This window comes from Pleuronectes platessa, chromosome 21 (genome assembly GCF_947347685.1).
Source record: "Pleuronectes platessa chromosome 21, fPlePla1.1, whole genome shotgun sequence".
Taxonomy (NCBI): Eukaryota; Metazoa; Chordata; class Actinopteri; order Pleuronectiformes; family Pleuronectidae; genus Pleuronectes; species Pleuronectes platessa.
The window spans coordinates 16,074,153-16,091,681 of NC_070646.1; the positions used below are offsets into that span (position 1 = coordinate 16,074,153).

The 17,529-nt window shown below is 40.5% G+C and overlaps 2 protein-coding genes across 4 annotated transcripts in view; both read left to right on the plus strand.

Annotated features, from left to right (window-relative positions):
• The first annotated feature begins 313 nt into the window (after positions 1–313).
• Positions 314–4,849, plus strand: pts (6-pyruvoyltetrahydropterin synthase). Its single transcript, XM_053413627.1, has 6 exons — positions 314–474; positions 2,120–2,199; positions 2,318–2,340; positions 2,644–2,700; positions 4,029–4,099; positions 4,197–4,849. The coding sequence occupies exons 1-6, from the start codon at positions 383–385 to the stop codon at positions 4,318–4,320; spliced, it is 447 nt and encodes a 148-aa protein (XP_053269602.1). The 5' UTR covers positions 314–382; the 3' UTR covers positions 4,321–4,849.
• Positions 4,850–10,539: 5,690 nt separating this feature from the next.
• LOC128426511 (putative uncharacterized protein MYH16) overlaps positions 10,540–17,529 on the plus strand; it is a 57,032-nt gene continuing 50,042 nt past the window's right edge. The window contains exon 1 of one of the 3 annotated variants that reach the window (XM_053413404.1): positions 10,540–10,826. In XM_053413404.1, the coding sequence (XP_053269379.1) occupies positions 10,743–10,826 (84 nt within the window). In that variant the 5' untranslated portion in view covers positions 10,540–10,742. Of the gene's footprint in view, positions 10,827–16,162; positions 16,303–17,529 lie in introns of those variants that run through there. The other 2 variants (XM_053413402.1, XM_053413403.1) reach the window with 2 other exon arrangements.

Here is a 17,529-nt window from a genome sequence, read left to right on the forward strand (position 1 = left end):
GTGCATCAACTATTTTGCACTTATAGGTGAGAATAAACAACGGACATGTTTACATAATTAATGTAAAGATAATGTTCCTAGGGGCCTAGTATTTTTGTAATTTGTTTAAATAAATGAAACCCCTTCCTCCTTTGCTGTGTTCTACACCACAGACAATAAGTAGCTTGACGTGAAGCCATTTAGAAACGCTGGCTCAGATGTCCCTTCAGATCACTGAGCCTGAGGTGGACACGTTGGACATGTGAGTTGTATTCACGCCCTGATCCGAGCCAATCACGCGCTGAAATGAGTCACGGGGGGCTGGATTGTCTTTATCTGCTCCCAGTCCTCGACCCCTCCGTCCTCCTCCTCCTCCTCCTCTTCCTCTCTCCTGCTGCTGACCATGGCCGGATCCGTCACCAGCGACAGCTCCGCGGAGCGTGTGGGATACATCACCCGCATCCAGAGCTTCAGCGCCTGCCACCGCCTCCACAGGTAACCCGACCCCCCGCTCCTCGCTCCTCTCTCCGGCTCAGACTGAGGGATGAGCAGCCTCTCCTGGACGGAATTGCTGACTGTGCTCTGAGCCGAATGGAAGAAGCAGCAGCCACCTCTCGGCGACGCTTTGCATTTGAATATATGCTGTAGTAGTTTTTATATGCGAGGGAAAAGTAAATAAAATATGTAGAATATTCAACGGGATTCCGCGAGAGCCACGATCTTCTGGCGATGTAACGGGATCCACAGAGAAGTGTCGCGTTACTACTGAATCCTTTAGGTCAATAAACCGCGTGAATGTATTCATAGACACGTGTTTACGTAAATACTTGTATTCAGAGACACCGCTGGCTTCCTCTGTTGCTGTGATACGTCAACGCTTCCGCCATATTGGACTGGACAGTGTAAACACACACACACAAGTAAACAGTGGAGCAGCGGGTTGTCCAGATGAACTCATGTTCTATTACTATCACGTATGTTCTGATACTGGAAGAAGTCAGACAAACCTTACTTTGATTTTAATTTAGTTAAATCAAGGTTTAACTAGATGAACCTGGATTTTAATTTAGTCAGGTTTAACTAGATTAACCTGGGTTTCCATCTAGTCAATTCTAAAATAAACCCATATCTTAATTTAGTTAAATGTATGTTTAACTAAATCAAACCTGGGTTTTGGCTATTTTTTCTTCCTTAATACTTATGGATACATCCCCATGTATTATTAGGTGAAATGTGCAGAACGTTTGTTTTGAGTAAACGTTTTCATTTGTAGTTCTTCAGTTCAGAGCAATAGACTGTATTTATCTTAATATACAGTCTATGGTCAGAATATAGTTAATCTACTGTAATTTAGTGGGATGGGGGGGGGGGGGGGGGGGGGGGGATTGAGCAACCTTAATTGACCGTCATTATGAAAAACAAAACCCCTGCAAAGTCGAAGGAGACAGTGTGAGTCAGTAGCACAGTATTAGCCTGTTGTGTTGTTTAGTGTCGATATTAGCTTATGTCATCCCATATTGTTAAAGCCCTTTACTCCTGTAACCAGTCAAAATTAACCTACATTCACCACTAACAAATTTGTTATAGTATTATTTACTTGCTTTAATACTATTACACTTCATACTAATTGTTATTCTTATTTAATCACATTGATTTAGCTAAAACTGCACAATTGTATTAATTGGCTATTAACAATAATAATAATGATTGACTGCTGTACTATGCTGTATATTGTTGTTCCACTACTATTAATACACTATCTTACTTTAAAGTATACTACCTTTATGTTTCACACTTTTTCTAGTGTGCTATATTTTTTTTACCATGTTTTACCACATTGTTTAAATATAATGCTTTAACACCTTCATTTCCCACTGGGGCTCAGTCATCACATATCGTAGTTAATAATAGTCTTTGTCTGTAATTGTCTGTCTTGGAGTATGTCTGTGTCATTTCAGTCTTCTCTTCAGCCTCTAACTGTGATTATACACCAACTATTCATTATGGGTAACCAGAGACACCTAGCTTTTTCTGTTTGTGATGTTTATTTAAGTAAAGACTATTAAAAGGATAAGTAAATGACCAGAAGAGTCAAATCATGACAGTTTCTTTCACAGACATTTCCTCTTTTCTGTTTCAGCATCCACCTGAGTGACGAAGAGAATAAAAAAGTCTATGGAAAGTGCAACAACCCTCATGGTCATGGACACAACTACAAAGGTTTGTGAGTCCCTTTGATTCATTCACCCCTCCTATGTCATACATTATAGTGTGAAATACTGTACGCCCGCTATTTCTATGTCTCCCAGTCACTCAGTGCTCTCATTTCTGTCCACAGTGGAGGTTACGATTCGGGGAAAGGTGAGTGTCTCATCAGGTTCTCCGGGTCATGACCGTTTACTTAGAGAAGAGGAGTCAGTGTTTTCAGCTAATTATTATCCCCCCCCACTGAATCTCTGTTTTACTGACATGAAATATGATTTACACACAGTTTTTGATTTTCTTAGTTACTAATATTCTAACTTATGCCCCTTTTCCACTGGTGAAAAACAAACCAGTAACATCTGGCCTTTGTTTGCAATTGTCAAACGACTTTTTTTTTTTGCGGATATAAAAAATGAACTGCACACAGATGAATAACCTTCGTCTCGTGTCCGTCCACAGATTGATCGTGTCACCGGCATGGTCATGAACCTGACTGACTTAAAGAGATGCATTGAGGTAAGTTCTTCTCAACAACATTGTGTTATTTCACCAACAATGACACCTTTCAGTCCTGTGGTGGGACACCCACCGACTGCAGTCGATCATCTGAGTGAGAAGCTTGACTTGCTTGTTCTTCACCCACTTCTCTTCAGTTGCATTAACCCATTATCCTTAAAACAAAGAACTGCAAACATGAGCTGATCTCGTGGCGTCTCTATCGCGTTCATTCCACGAACCACAGGCAGGGTCACTTCAGCTGAATGTAAGGAGAAGACTTATTGGTACACATGCTGTCTGCTGCTGTCTTTAGGGTTTGGAAAAGTCTGGTATACGGAGGCTTAGATGCTCCCCAATTGAAAACAAAAGAGGCAGAAGTTTTGCAGTCTTGTTCGTCAGGCTTTGATGGAAGTTTTAGCAAAATGTTAAACATCAGTTTTTTTTACAGAGGACGTCGACTGTCTCAGACAAAGCTATAGTGCCTCCTCACCTCGCCTCAGTTTACTTGCTTACTTTCTCTTATTCCATCCAGACTGCACTAAACACACAAACCAGGTCTGTCCGGAGGCATTTACTGTCCTGAGCTTCTGACAAATCCTCAAACGTGCTGTGACTCTGAACCCATTCTGACCAAATAGAGGTTAGACATGTTCAGGACTGAATGTTCCCAAATGTGTCCTCAATGCGTCCTGAGATCCCATCACTCACACCACATTTAAGGACAGTTTAAGTTACTTTACATTAGAGTTATGACACAGGTGTATATTGCCGAGTTACAGTCTGTTTGTTAGACTAACGACCAGATAAGATAAGACTTTGTGCACTTTTTTGTTCATTTTTACATCTCAGATTGTGTCAAACTTTGTGTAACTGGAACCAAACTGCAGTGAATAAATATACAAATCCAGAATTTTGTATTCTTCTTCAGTTAGACAGATATCATGATGTCTTATTATATAATTGTCTTGCAGTAAATTACAGAAGTGATGCAAATCCTATTTAGATTCGTCAACACATTGTATTAATAAAGTCATTATGAAATGGCCTTGTTATAAAATAGAAAAGGTGACACAACAGTTATATTATTCTCACTTGGAATTAAAGTAATCTGCACCATGACTGAACACTGAAATGATTAGAAGCTGTTTTTGTAGTTTTCACTCCGTCCAGGCTGCTGTAATACAACACCTAGTTCTTTTTCCTGCACTACTTTGAGTGTTTGTGTAGTTTTATTGTGTGATGTAAACTCTAAGTTAACTTGATCATGTGCTGCATTTGATGGTTTATCACAAGCGTCACTGTGAAACGTTTAACGGAGATGCTGACTGATTGATCTTGTCCCGCAGGACGTCATCATGACTCCACTGGACCATAAAAACCTGGACAAGGACGTTCCTTACTTTGCCAGCGTTGTCAGGTGAATACACTCCTTTATCAGCAGCTTCCTACAGGTTACATGTTGTGCACTCGTTTTTTTTCGGGTGATTTATCTGTTTTTGTAATCTGTCCATCAGCACCACTGAGAACGTGGCTGTTTACATTTGGGACAACATGGTGAAGGCTCTGCTGCCCAACCTGCTCTACGAGATCAAGATCCACGAGACAGACAAGAACATTGTCGTGTATCGAGGAGAATAGACGTGATGATTGTCTACAAGTGCCATTAATGACTGCTTGTTGAACAGATTCCGGTTTGTAAGGCTGATTCTGGTTTATTATGATGAGTGGTGGATTATAGTGATAATCTTGCACTTTACACAGACTGTAGCAAATCCAAATTTTAAGTTTTTGTTGAATTTGTATTCTTGTTAAAGTGACACAAAGTGCATTTGTCTACTGGTTGTGACCAAAGATCATTTAATTGCTTGCTAATCTTTTTTAACCCTTTTAAAAAGCCCAACGAAGCTAAAGTAAATTTCCTCTCGTCTCCATATCCTGTTAATCATTGTAAAAAACTCATATTAATAAAGTTAGCCACATTATGTAAATCGCTGAATGTCAAACTAAATGATTCTACAACTAAACTTTTCTGAACAGTAAGTTTAGAAGTAGTATTCTTCAGCTGTTTAAAAATATGAACGGGCACTGTTGAGCCTGGCTGTGAAGCAGTGATGACCAGTGCTGAAATTATAAAAATTAAATAAATAAAAGATAATTTATTTGTTTATTTGTTTTCAATGTGAGTGAATCATTCACATGTTAAACGATTCAAATCAGTGGATGATTTTGTTTATGAGTGAGGTCATCCTGTGCTAAATCTAAGATAACTGTCTTAAAAAAGCTATTATAAATGCATTTAGTGTTCAGTAGTGTTACTCCCTGCTGACGTTTTAATACAGAAACTCTTCAATCTTTTAAATGAGGTATATTTCAAGCATGACAATTTTTAATTATTATTTCAATTAGTTGAGCAATCTGATTCTACTCGTGCTTTGAATCTAGGAAGTGCCCATACCCAAAAAGTTTTCAGTGAAAGAGTGAGTCCGGAGTTACCTCTATAGGTAGGGTTATATTAGGGCTTAAATTATTATATGTTATATATAATATATATATTATTTGTTTGCGGATATTTTTCTGGCTATATAAAAGATTACATTTGGATTTTCCTGTGATCAAAATCTCCAGAACAGCTGCTAAATGGAGCTGATTGTTTATATTACAGGTGTTAAGCCACAAGAGGGCGACCTATTACTTCTAGACAAACACTGCATTTGCCTTTGGGATCCAGGCAGTAAGACAAAATACTGTGTCTACAAATATCCATGTTGAGTCAAGTTAATAAGGTCAGATAAGTATTGACTCGTATGACAGAACATATAGTGATATATACTAGATATATACTAAATAAACTAAACTCAATAAATATCTTCCCAAGATGTGTTTGTCATTTTCCATTTGTCCCAGCTGTTTCCACACATCCATATTCCACTCTGCAGACGCGTCCACATAATTAATGGAGAAAAGTCTCCCTGCTATGGGAAGCTGCAGCGGAGCAGTCAGTGGCAGCCGCCACATACTCCGTCTTCCAGACATAGGATAACATGTGGAATCTGATTCATTACCTGAGGTTCACTTAGAGTGGAGGTGCAACCCTGCTGCTGTCTCTGTCAAATCACAATGTAAACACATCTTATTCAGGAGCGTGTGATGCATTGCAAACGGTGTTATTGCTGATTCGTGGGGACAAGCCACTTCTCAGCCTTATAATAATATGAAATCCTCACATTTGCAGTGCATATTTTGACTCTACTAAATTATATAGATAGTTCAGGCCTATAAAGCAATAGTTTGATGTTTTTAAACACAGAGACACCATGACCTTCTACGTCTTGTGTTTTCCCATTTTTTGACATAACAATCGAGATACCGTATGTACAATACATTTAAGGGAGGTTGGGCTAAGGGGTAGAGCGGTTTTCCTCTAACCAGAAGCTCTGCTGTTAGATCCCTGTCTTCCCCTTTCCACATGCATTGGGCAAGATGCTGAAACCCCCAAAAATGGCCCCATCTCATAGAGAAAAGTGCTGCACATGTCTAAAACTGACCTGTGAAGCACTGGGTGGTCATCAAGATTAGAAAAGGGCTTAATAAATACAGGGAAATGCAGACCATTTAAAAGTATGGTTGTTAATTTGTTTCTGAAACACTTCAGACACAATTTCAGTCACTTCCTTAAAAATCCTTTACACGCCCAGAGAGACCTCAATTAATAAAGTGGTCATCAGGGTCCTTGATGAACAAGCTGAAACGTGTTGCTCTGTCTATAAAGCTTTATACCTCAAGTGTTTGGACCTGTGTAGCTTCATATCTAACACACAGTGCTCCTGTGTCTGTCTCTCAAATATCAGCCTTTTTCCATTTCCACGCACCAGAAACCGTCATCCTTGACGGATTAATGCTTGATATGCGATCCCTGTGTACCTTTGTGAATTCAGACAGCAACATGTGTGAGCTGTCACAGTGTGGATGCACACACAGGGTGGGGTGATGGGTAATCTTGTTTTTGTGCCAAAGTTATAATCTTTATGTCAAGATTCTGCTGCCAACTCACACCTTTAATTAATCAAATTCCATAAACATGTTTCATGTGCAGGCAGACAACCTGCCTCGGCGGACAAGACGCAGCAAGACGGAGAGGAGATAACCCCCCCCACACACACACACACACACCCTCCTCCTCCCATCTCCTGACTCCAGATCAGAATCAGCCTTCTCCTCGTCATTATCTCCTCGCGAGATTCCAGTAAAGCTTAGCTGGTCCAAGATCTGCAGCCAAGTCCAGCCATGCACACAGACTTCTTACAGCGGAGGGTAGATACACAACAAATCAACCTCTATAATTACCATCTGATAGAAGGCAGCGGGATTACTGCAATTAACAGGCAAAAGCCGGTGATTATCCAGCTGCTTCGTGGAAAAGTATTTTTCACTACACCTTCTGATCCCGAATTAAGTTTGCTTTTATGTTCTGACAGGAGCAGCTCTGTGCTTTCGCATTTTCGGTGTATTTAGCCCATAGCAAGGAGGAAGAGTCAGATTACATCCCCTAATTGTCTTGGCAGATGTAACCATAGATAAAAACTGTATCTCAAACATGACGGGTACACCCTTACTGTATGTTTGCACAAGCTGAGATTTATGGTTTTACATATTTTGCTGGTTACGGTGATGGATTCCCAGGAGATTTGCTTTGGGGCTGATGGACCACCACCCGACCGCTTTCTCCTCACAACAGCAGGTGACTTTCTCTGGAACATGGCTCCACTCTACAGGAAGGTGAAGGGTGCAGCCCAGTAGCGCCTCTCAAATCAGAAAATGTCTCACTGAAACCAGTGCTCTGAAAGAATAGCTCAATTGGAATCAGCTCTTTCGTTGTTGGTTTGTAAAAAAATATACAAAGGGAAACTGACTCTTATTTTATTGCTTTTTAAGTACACCTGTTTTTTCCCAGGAGTGACACAACATGATATTTTAATAGAAGGTGAGAGGGTATGTAGTCAAAGATGACAGAGCACATCTTGAATGAAACTTCCTATATTAACAGATGTTCTGAGATCAGCAGGATCATCTTCCCCTGAACAAAGTGATCGCAAACTATTTAAAGCTGCAAGAACTTCCTGTCTGGACAGAATTCAAAATAATGCGACGTTAAAAGATTCATTTAAAACCTATAGAGAGAATTTTCTGTGTTTGCAGCTTCCAGAATACACAGATTCAAAATATGGAGTCATGTTTCAATGCAAGTCCCGTAATTAATTTCCATTCAAGCCTTTTCTCCACCCACCAGCTCCTGAGTCATTCACAGCCTAAGGTTGCTTGGCCGCTTGGCCGGACTGGGACCCTTAGGAGAGTAATTCTCCTAATTTACTCGACTCAGTCCTCTGTGCCGGGGGAAAGGGATTTCCACCTGACTGGTGATTCCATCGCTGTTTTCTCCGTTGCGTGAAGGTGGGTTAATAATCCCTTGTTGAACGTCCACATGGATGAATGCAATTTAGGTTATCAACCTTTATTTGTAACAACGTTTAAGTAAGTACAGTGCAGGTAAAGTAGTATTGGCAAAATATATTGATTTTGAATTGATAAATAATCCCAAACTAGACTGGCAATTGTCAAAACTCTGGAAAAGCCCAGGGGTCCCCTTTAATTAAAGCAAGCTGCACCACATAGAAGACACTCACAGATATCACTTCCTGAAGAATGTCTGTTTGTTTGTCTTTTCATCAAGATCCATGAGTTACTTCCTAGAAGTCAGAGAAAAAAGCCTTGCAATGGTAAAGAAAGAGATACCTGGGTCTGGACCTTTGTCCAGATCCTTCCTACATTTAATGGATTCTTTCTTGGCCCATGTCCCATTGGCAACTTAAATAAATTCATCTGTAGTTTTTTCTAATCTTGCAAAAATTGAAAGGGGAGATAATCAGATGAATTTATTTCATTTGCCATATGATATTCACAGGTTTTCTGTTAATGAAAATAAAACCCTTTCAACAAATGATGTTCCTATAAATGCCTTTGATGAATTGTAATAGCTGCTGCTATAAATTAATATAAACTCCATTCCAGACCGAGACTGAGATTCTCTACATCCCGAGAGTATAGCAGCTGAGGTGTATGTGGTGAAGAAGGTTTCACAACAACACACCAACCTGCAAGTGAAGCATGAGCTTCTTGGTTTTTATCCCTCTTACTTGTTAGTGACGTCTGCTGGTCACCAGCTCGTCACCAGTGCTATATCCACTATATTCACCGGCCAGTTTCTAACTTTGTCTGCCTGCTGTTTTTTAGATTTTCACCAAACTTGATAGGATTATTATTTGAGATTATTATTAGGGTATCAAAATAAATTTTTCTCCATATCTCCACTGACAGTAGAGAGAAAATCTAAAGATTATTGATTATAAATGTATAGACACGACCAAAAAAAATTATGATCACATAGGAATGTCATATAATGTTATAAAAAATGTCACCAATAACATTCAAGACACGATCCACAGCTTTTTTAGATTTACCAATACCAAAAATTACTGTTGACACTCACAGATATTCATGGTGTATTATCTTTCCCGTGACAAGGCCGTCCATTTTAGGGCAACAGAGCTGAAAGTGACCAGAGCTGCATAGGTGGGTTATTATGTAAATTGAAAAGACTGATCAGTTCAGCTTCAAATAGAAGATGAATGTATTTATTCAGCACATCTATTAAATATCAGATGAAAAGGCTCAGAGACGAATTGGTTTTGTATGAAGTAACCAAGCAAGAGTTATCTTTAAGTCTACGTGGGAGTAATGAAAATGACAGTGGTGTGGCACTTCTCACTAAGTCTCCACACTGTATCCTCAGGTACAGTAGAGCACTTTGACTTTGACATGCAGTAAATGTTTCATGAGCACCAGGTCAAATTCTTCAGCTCTGCACACATTCTGCTTCACTGGGCCAGAGACCGACTGTCATCGTACCTCATGAGCCTGTAAAAGGTTTCCACTGCCTGATTAAAAACGTCAACCACCCGTTCCCTTCACACCACTGGAGATGAAACCAGATCAATTATCCTCCTCTGTCATCGTTCCCTCTGTTGCAAAGTCAACATACCATTATTTGCCTGAATTCCTTCTGCCAGCAGCCAGAGAGTTGCTAATTCCAAAGTCAAATCCTGCTGAGACAGTAAAAATGTAATTATTCCTGGTTGTGCAACTTGGTCCCCTTGGTTGTTACATTGGGTTTTCAAGAGCAATAAAAAAAGATCAATAATTATCACAGTATAATGTTAATTAACAGCAGTATAACAAAGGTTCAATGTATATCTATTTATTGATATATATATATATGCATTGTGTAAAAACCATGGTAAAAACACATACATGATCTACCTCATGTGTTTGTCATTTACTTAAAAAGAGAGTTTAAAAACAGGGGAAATATCTGTTCCAACATACAACAGCAGTGTTGTATACAAGTACTACATTCAAAACTCCTTGCAGGACACTTTCTATTTTTGTGCAAAATGTGCAAACACTTTCATGACTGGATTTTCTGATGTTTTTTACTAATCATGATTCAGATATTTTGGTTGCAATTGAGGGTTTTATTTCTCTGCAGGAATGTGTGTGTGTTTGTGTGTGTGTGTGTGTGTGTGTGTGTGTGTGTGTTAGTGGGGGTTCCATGCTGATCTGCTTAAGACTGTCTCCTTGTGTTGTACTGTCAGAGGGCGGTGTGGCTTTAGGCAGGAGGGAGGAGAATGTTTGTGTGTGTGTGTGTGTGTGTGTGTGTGCGTGTGTGTGGGATGGGGGGTCTGTTCAAGCTCGTTCGTGTTTTCTTTTTGCTCATCACCTCCCCTCTCTGCCTCCCTCCTGCTCGTCTCAGGGTCAGGTAGCAGGCGCAACACACTTTCACACACACTCTTCCACACGCACACACTTACACACCCCTTCTCCCACTCACACTTGCATGCACACACTCCCACAACTTCAAGACAGCACCCACACATGCACATGCTTCACTTCCTCCCCAGAGCCCGCTTGGGTGAAGACAGCATGGGCGGCTGTGAGCTGTAAGGATGGAGAAGAGAGTGTGTGTGATCCAGACTGACTTCCACCAGTACAGACCCACCATCACCCTGCACAGCAGACCCCTGGCACATGTAAGAACCCTGCCTCTTCTCCTCTCACCCTTTGTTTTTATCTCCCTGCCCTTCTCTCCTTCCTATCTTCAGCTCTTCAACTGCTCTTTCTGTCTAATTCCCTCTCTTTCTCTCTCTGAGCCTGCTCTCTCTCTCTCTCTCTCTCTGTCACTGTGCTCTCCTGCATTCTGTTTGACTGTAACAGGAACTGGGGCCCCTCCTCACTGCAAGCCCACACCTCTGTGAGAGAGCTCTTCATTCAACAGGGGGCGTCAGAGTGTGCGGGTTGTTTGTCTGTGGTTACTGTATCTCTGAAGAAGTTGTACGTTTCCAAATTTCCATTTCAGTTTTCCGTGTTTGTGGTTAAACACTACTTTAATTATTTTAACAGTTTTGAATACGCACTATTGCCATATGCACACACACGCACAATTAAAAATCGCTGAATGAATCAAAGCAGACATGCACAGACCAGAAGTAGCGGCCTGCAAACAGATTTGTAGTCCGGTTGAAAAAAGAAACTACATCTATGCCAGATATAAAAGGTATGGACACCATTTTATAATGATGTCATCATGTCATTCATACCACATGATTACGAATGATTGGTCAATCTAAATATGTTGTAGATCGTGTCGCCAATGTTAATAGCCCACGAATGCCCCATATGGCACTCCAAACCATATATGATTATAAATACATATTTGATCGATAAAAACTTTAGGTCGTGTCTACTTTATAGTCTTATATGAAGCAGAGATGCTTAGAAAAAGTCTTTGATCTATGCTTGACATCATTCTCTGACTTCTTTGTAACTTTTTTCTGATGTCAAATATGTTGTCATATGATCAGTAGACTCTTGAGTGGTGGATAAGACTGGAAAAGGACTATAGGAATACAGTTCATTTTCCATTTACCTTATGATTAAACTAAACTAAAATGCTGAACATGATCAATATTAACTGTTAAACATATGATATCGTACGCTGAAAACATTTCTGTCACAGTTAACAGCCTCACAGAGCTGCAATCATTGCTGTATGACAAGACACATTATCTACGTTTCGTGTGCATAGTGTTACCTAAGGCCCACTTTGTGTCACTGGGATCCCAGTAAGGTCCTCTGCTTCGTCTCATGTGGCTCTAGAACTATGCCTATGATAGTTTTTTGTTGATCTAGAGCAAATCTGTTCAAAGTTAAATATCTCTGCTGAACGAAACTTGAGCTGCTTTCAGACACGCACTGAACTCTGGATAATCTCCAGAAATCATCTGGAGGAGTTGTATGAGAGAACTGAATGGTCCGGGTTTGTAGCTGCAGACTCTTCCTGAGTTTTCCCTGCTAGCCCCCTAGTAAGTACTCAGGATAATGTCCGAGTGAGCCCATGTGAGAACGCAACAGGAGATTAGCTGGAAGATTCATCTTGAATGAGTGTTGATGATGTTTCTAAGCTGCAATGAAAAAAACTGAAAAAACAACAATATGATACAAATACATAATACAAAAGATGAAAAAGAGGTGTCATACATGTAGAAGACATAGAGTAAGTTTTCAACTTGGGAAGACAATGACATTCGAGAGCTTTTGGTGATACAGTCTGTCGACGTAGTTCATTGTGCTAAACAAAAACCTGTGAGCTCCTCAGTAGAATATATGTTCTATCCTGGCTCCTGCATGCTGCTCCACCTCTCACCGGACTGCTCTGGAGATTTATCGCTTGTTGTGAATGCAACTGAGCAGAGAATCTCCTGCTGTGGAAGGCAATCTCTGTATAAAGTCAGGAGCCCATTTTCTGGAGTTTATCTGAGTTTAGCATTAAGACAGGACATGGGCCAAGAAACGCATGCAATTTGGACAGAGCTCCATAAAAAAGAAGCAGATCTATAAGTCTGCTTTCTATTCCTATAGGATGGATTTTTTTTTACCTTCTTTCACATTGCGAGATAGGGATTTTTTCATCTGTCAGAGAAACAAATCCTGGATTGTTGTATGTAATTTATTGCAGCTTGACTGAATTTAAGGGGACTATTGGGCTTGGTAGAATTCTGTGCTTTACTGCCATTCTAGTTAAAAAAGTGATGCAACACTGCTGTTATGGACAGTTTCGAGTTGACAGTATTTTGCATTCTTGTGTTGTTTATTCATCATGTCCCTGGTGCTTAAAGCCCTTTAGTCATGATAGAAAATGCTTAAAAATGAAACTCTCAAATGAATAACGAGGAATATAAAAAAGCAATTAATTAATTAAACGGTGTGTCTTTGATTAAACATTATCAGAGTTACTTTTCTGGGGTGAAGGACGCCACGATTTCAGGAGAATTTGGACAAATGGGTCTTTGTAATGGAAAAAGTGAAAAGAAGAAAAAAAACATTGGCTACCATCAATGGAAATCTGCTCCCATGCCTTTTCTTCATTACGGTCTTTATAATACAGAATCTGAGTCCCCTCCACAATGAGTTTGGTGTCATCCACCATTGATGAGCAGTCAGAGAAGTAAAGACACAGGAGGTGTAACCGAAAAAAGCAGTAACGTGATTTTTTTTTACCTCTGTTCAGAAAGAGGGACAGAAAACTACTGCCCTTCACCTGTGAAATTATTGACATCATATAATTATACTCTACATTGGATTTCTGTTCTGACTATAGACGCCACATGTGGCCTCTACTTTCTCAAAGCTGCTCGGCACCCCAAGTATTCCTTTGATGGGAACCAGTTTGAAAATAACCTCCATTATAAGAACTATTATCCCATATTTCATGCAAGTCAAGCCTCCTGTGACAAAACCACTGCTTGCCTCTAACCACGACTGTAGATGTTTGCTTGCTATGTGTCTCTGTGTGATGTATGACCACAATTACAGACCATGAGGGCTCATTCAGCGCACGAATGCTGGTCTGATCTCTTGTTCTTGTCTCGGTCTGTATTTTGGCACCTGCATACATATGTGGTGCGCACAGACACACACACACATTTACACAGCTCGGCCAGTCAAGGATTTCTCTTTTGATGATGCCACATGTGGGTCATCATTACACGTGTATGTGTGCTTTGCGGGGTCATTGAGAACTCCTTGTATCTTTAAGTGTGTTCTCATAAGTAACTTTAAAATGTGATCAAAGAAATCTAAGTGATCTTGTGATAATACAATATTCAGGCCTATTCAATTAAACACAACTACAGTAAATGTTGTCTACAATCAACTATGCCAGGTTTTTCAGCCAGCCCCTACAGGACAGTAACTGGCATTGAAGAGAACAGAACCCCTCCACTGTGTTTATGATGTCAACAGGTATCCCTTCAGTGTAATTACCTGACAACAATCACTTCATTGATATGATTTATAAGCTGGGGTTCTTGTACCTGACCTTCAGCCAGTCGACCACAGGAGATTAGATGAAATGTGAGGTGCTCCAGTGATCAAAGTTTGGCTGTGCCTTCCTCCGTGACCTGGATCTAGAGTTCAGCCAGAAGCCAGGCTTCACCCTGCGGCCCAGTCACCTGGGAGCAGCTTGGACTTTCCAGTTTTACAGAACAAACAACGCTCCTCCACACAAATGCAAAAGTGTAACTGGACAGAATCAAAACAGTAGGATTCACGAAAATGCTCAAATCCGGATCTACATAGGTACGTAGGGTTTTTTCACATCTTTATATCCAGACTCTTCATATCAGATTGTGTAATGCTTTCACTCTAAACCCAGCGCTCACACTCAAATAGCTCCTGCTTGTGGTAAGATTTGATCCGCTTGTGCTCAAACTGTGCACTTGCACTCAGATATTTTGTTGCCTGCACAGATATCATTCACTGCAGCTTCAGCTCTTTCCCCAACCAATAGTTGTATCCAAATGTAGTGTTGACAAATGACGTTTTCCCACCCTCATTGTAGGTGCGTTAACTTTATTTCTTTGAGAGTCCTGCATGAGTGGTGACTTTAACAGGGTTCATGCACTCCTGTCCTCTACCGACTTCAAGCAAGAAAAATTAGGGGCTATTTGAGTGCAAGCGCAGTCATTTGAGTGAGAGCATGAAACGGAAAAACCACACTCTGAATAAAGAGAGAAAAAATAACTGGCATAGGTAGTATCTCTTTTCTGACCCTGCTAGTTTTGTGTTGTTCACAAATGTTTAGTTGAAAGAACGAATCATCTGGATAGAAAACATGTCTCACTTTCCAGCCATCTGTTCGCAGGGATACTCACACATGGAGGCCATTCTTCTCTCTGAGTAAACAGCAAATGTTGCAAAAGATAATGAATGCCATAATTCCTCATGTGGTTACACTTACAAAGCCACATGAACTAAAACACAAACTGTCAAGTTCCCTGTTGTTTTAACAGACTTTTAAAAGGCTGGCCAGTACTAGAGGAGCATATAGAGACTCGATGGTGCTGGGGCAACTGCGATAAGTGGAAAAGATCCTCAAAGTGTGACATACATATTCACCGTTCCTTGTCCTCCTGTTTTGGTGGCTGAGTTGTGTTCTCGGAAAATATTGTTGCAGCACCTGTGATCCTACGTTCATCCCTCATTCGTCCTCAGCCACTACAAACCTGCGAGTTCCCGACGCGATGCAGGGACGAAGCAGTTGGAGCTCTAGTCGAGCACTAAACGATGCCGGACAAATCTTTAGAACCAAAACTGATTCTAGTGATTGAAGTGACTGCAATGCTTTGACCCCTAACTTGCAGTGACAGTAAAATCTGTGCCACAAGCAAACAAAGTAACAGCAGCTTTTTACACGAGTTGATTCCTACTTACTTGTTAATGTATAATCTACACACATGGGAAATAATAATTTCTTCATATTTAACACTTGTTGTGTTTCCTCTTCCAAAATGCAGACTAAAACTACAATCTGCAAACACTTAACCAGTGCATAGACTTGAAGCTGGGTCTTTTAAACGTTTTGGGTCATTTGAACGTTAACTGTATATTCTGGGCTTGAGGCTGCAGCCAGTCGCATGTGAAGCACCTGCAGGTATAAATAGGAGTTGAGATCATGAGCAGCTGCGCAAATAAAGAAAGGAATGGAGATGATGGATTTAATATCCCCGTTACCTCTTTTCAGACTTGGATTGTCAGGAATCAGAGGCTGTTATTTGGGAAATGGATGCATTGTCTAGAAAAAGAGATTTACATTTCAAACCGTTCTTACGGAGCTAGAATTCAGATGGACAGTTGGAATCGTTTTCTTTGCCGGGATGTGAAGTGTGCTGTGCAGGTTTGATCAGCAGTGCATCTTTGAGGTTCAAGTCAAAACACGAAAACTTTGCCGACAAGCCCGAGTCGTATTCTTCATGGAAAGAGGCACTGGGCGGCAACAAAGCAAGCATTTAGTTTTTTACGTTCTGAACAATAGGGCTGGCTTAAGAGGTTGAGCCCTGTGATCATGCTAAAGGTGAACCATTGATGTTTCACATTTATCTTCCTCTTCTTTCTTGGCATCGGCTTGCAGGATGATGTTGAGTGCGACAGTAAATCCTGCACTGACAGGTAAATACATCGTGTGTTTGAACTGACTGCAGGCAAAGGAAGGTCAGGTGTGTCAGCAGGCAGATTCCCATCGACGACTTCTCCTAAATCTTATTTGGATAACATGGCAATTACTGACGCACACTTCAGAAAGTCGACACCAAATTTCCCCGTCTAATTTCGTTGCTGACAAACTGTTGTCAGGTTTGTGGGGTGAAGTCTCTTTCAGGCTTCAGAGAGCTGAGCTAATGACAGCTCTCTTCCAACAGCACAGATACCAGCATGCTAGCAGTGTGTGTGTGTGTGTGTGTGTGTGTGTGTGTGTGTGTGTGTGTTCTGTCTATAATAGAGCTTTCCCTTTTTATACCTCTTCTTCAGATCTCACAGTGGAAAATCAGCTCACATCTGTTTTTCCAGTGACGGAAACTGCACTTTGTTATTTTTTGGTGCTTTGGACCTAAAGCCAAATAGACTTGTGTCATCTTGTTGGGTGTGGAGAGAAAATAAAAGACTGATTCTGACTCTCACTCTGGCATCAAGTGTAAACTCTTGCAGGAGACAGCTGGTCTCTGCAAGATGTTTCCTGCAAGAGTTTCTTCAAGGTGGTTCTCTGTCTAAAATGCATTAAATTTGATTAATTACGGGTTTTTAATGTAAAGAATTGAATGCAGATCCTGTAAATAACCTGTTAATACACTGTTATTATCATTATTTCATTACGCAACAATATTATTCCTAACTAATACTACATTTATTCTTTAAGCCCCAAAAAAATTATATTTCTTTCTTGCAGAACCCTGAACAGGAGAATCAGTTGTCGTGAACGCAATGTACGTTACATTATTAAGTCCCAGTCCGTGGCTGCTACAGAGCGATGGTAGCCAGGTTATTCAAAACATATTCTTCTGAATGTATCGGGTGTCTAAATTGTTGCTTATCAGCATACCAAGAATAACTGTGGGGCACGGTGGTACAGTGGTTGGCACTGCTGCCTCACACCAAGAGGGTTCCTTGTTCCAATCTGTAGATGTCCATGTGAGTGGATGGTTGTGTCTGTATGGCAGCCCTGTGATGGGGAATCAACCTGTCCAGGGTGTACCTCGCCCAGTGTGAGCTAGATATTGGCTTCAGAGTTACACTTCCATTTCGGAACAATGAAACATTTTAAATCATGATATTGATTAGTCTAAGGTCTCATCTGAAATGATGGTTTCAGTGAAACCACTAAATAAAAGTACAGTACAAAAG

Excerpts from the sequence above, each read along its gene's own strand:
- pts (XM_053413627.1), top strand. The coding sequence starts at position 383 with ATGGCCGGATCCGTCACCAGCGACAGCTCCGCGGAGCGTGTGGGATAC. Across the intron at positions 475-2,119 it reads GCCTGCCACCGCCTCCACAG|CATCCACCTGAGTGACGAAG; the intron begins GTAACCCGACCC and ends TTTCTGTTTCAG. Across the intron at positions 2,200-2,317 it reads TCATGGACACAACTACAAAG|TGGAGGTTACGATTCGGGGA; the intron begins GTTTGTGAGTCC and ends TTCTGTCCACAG.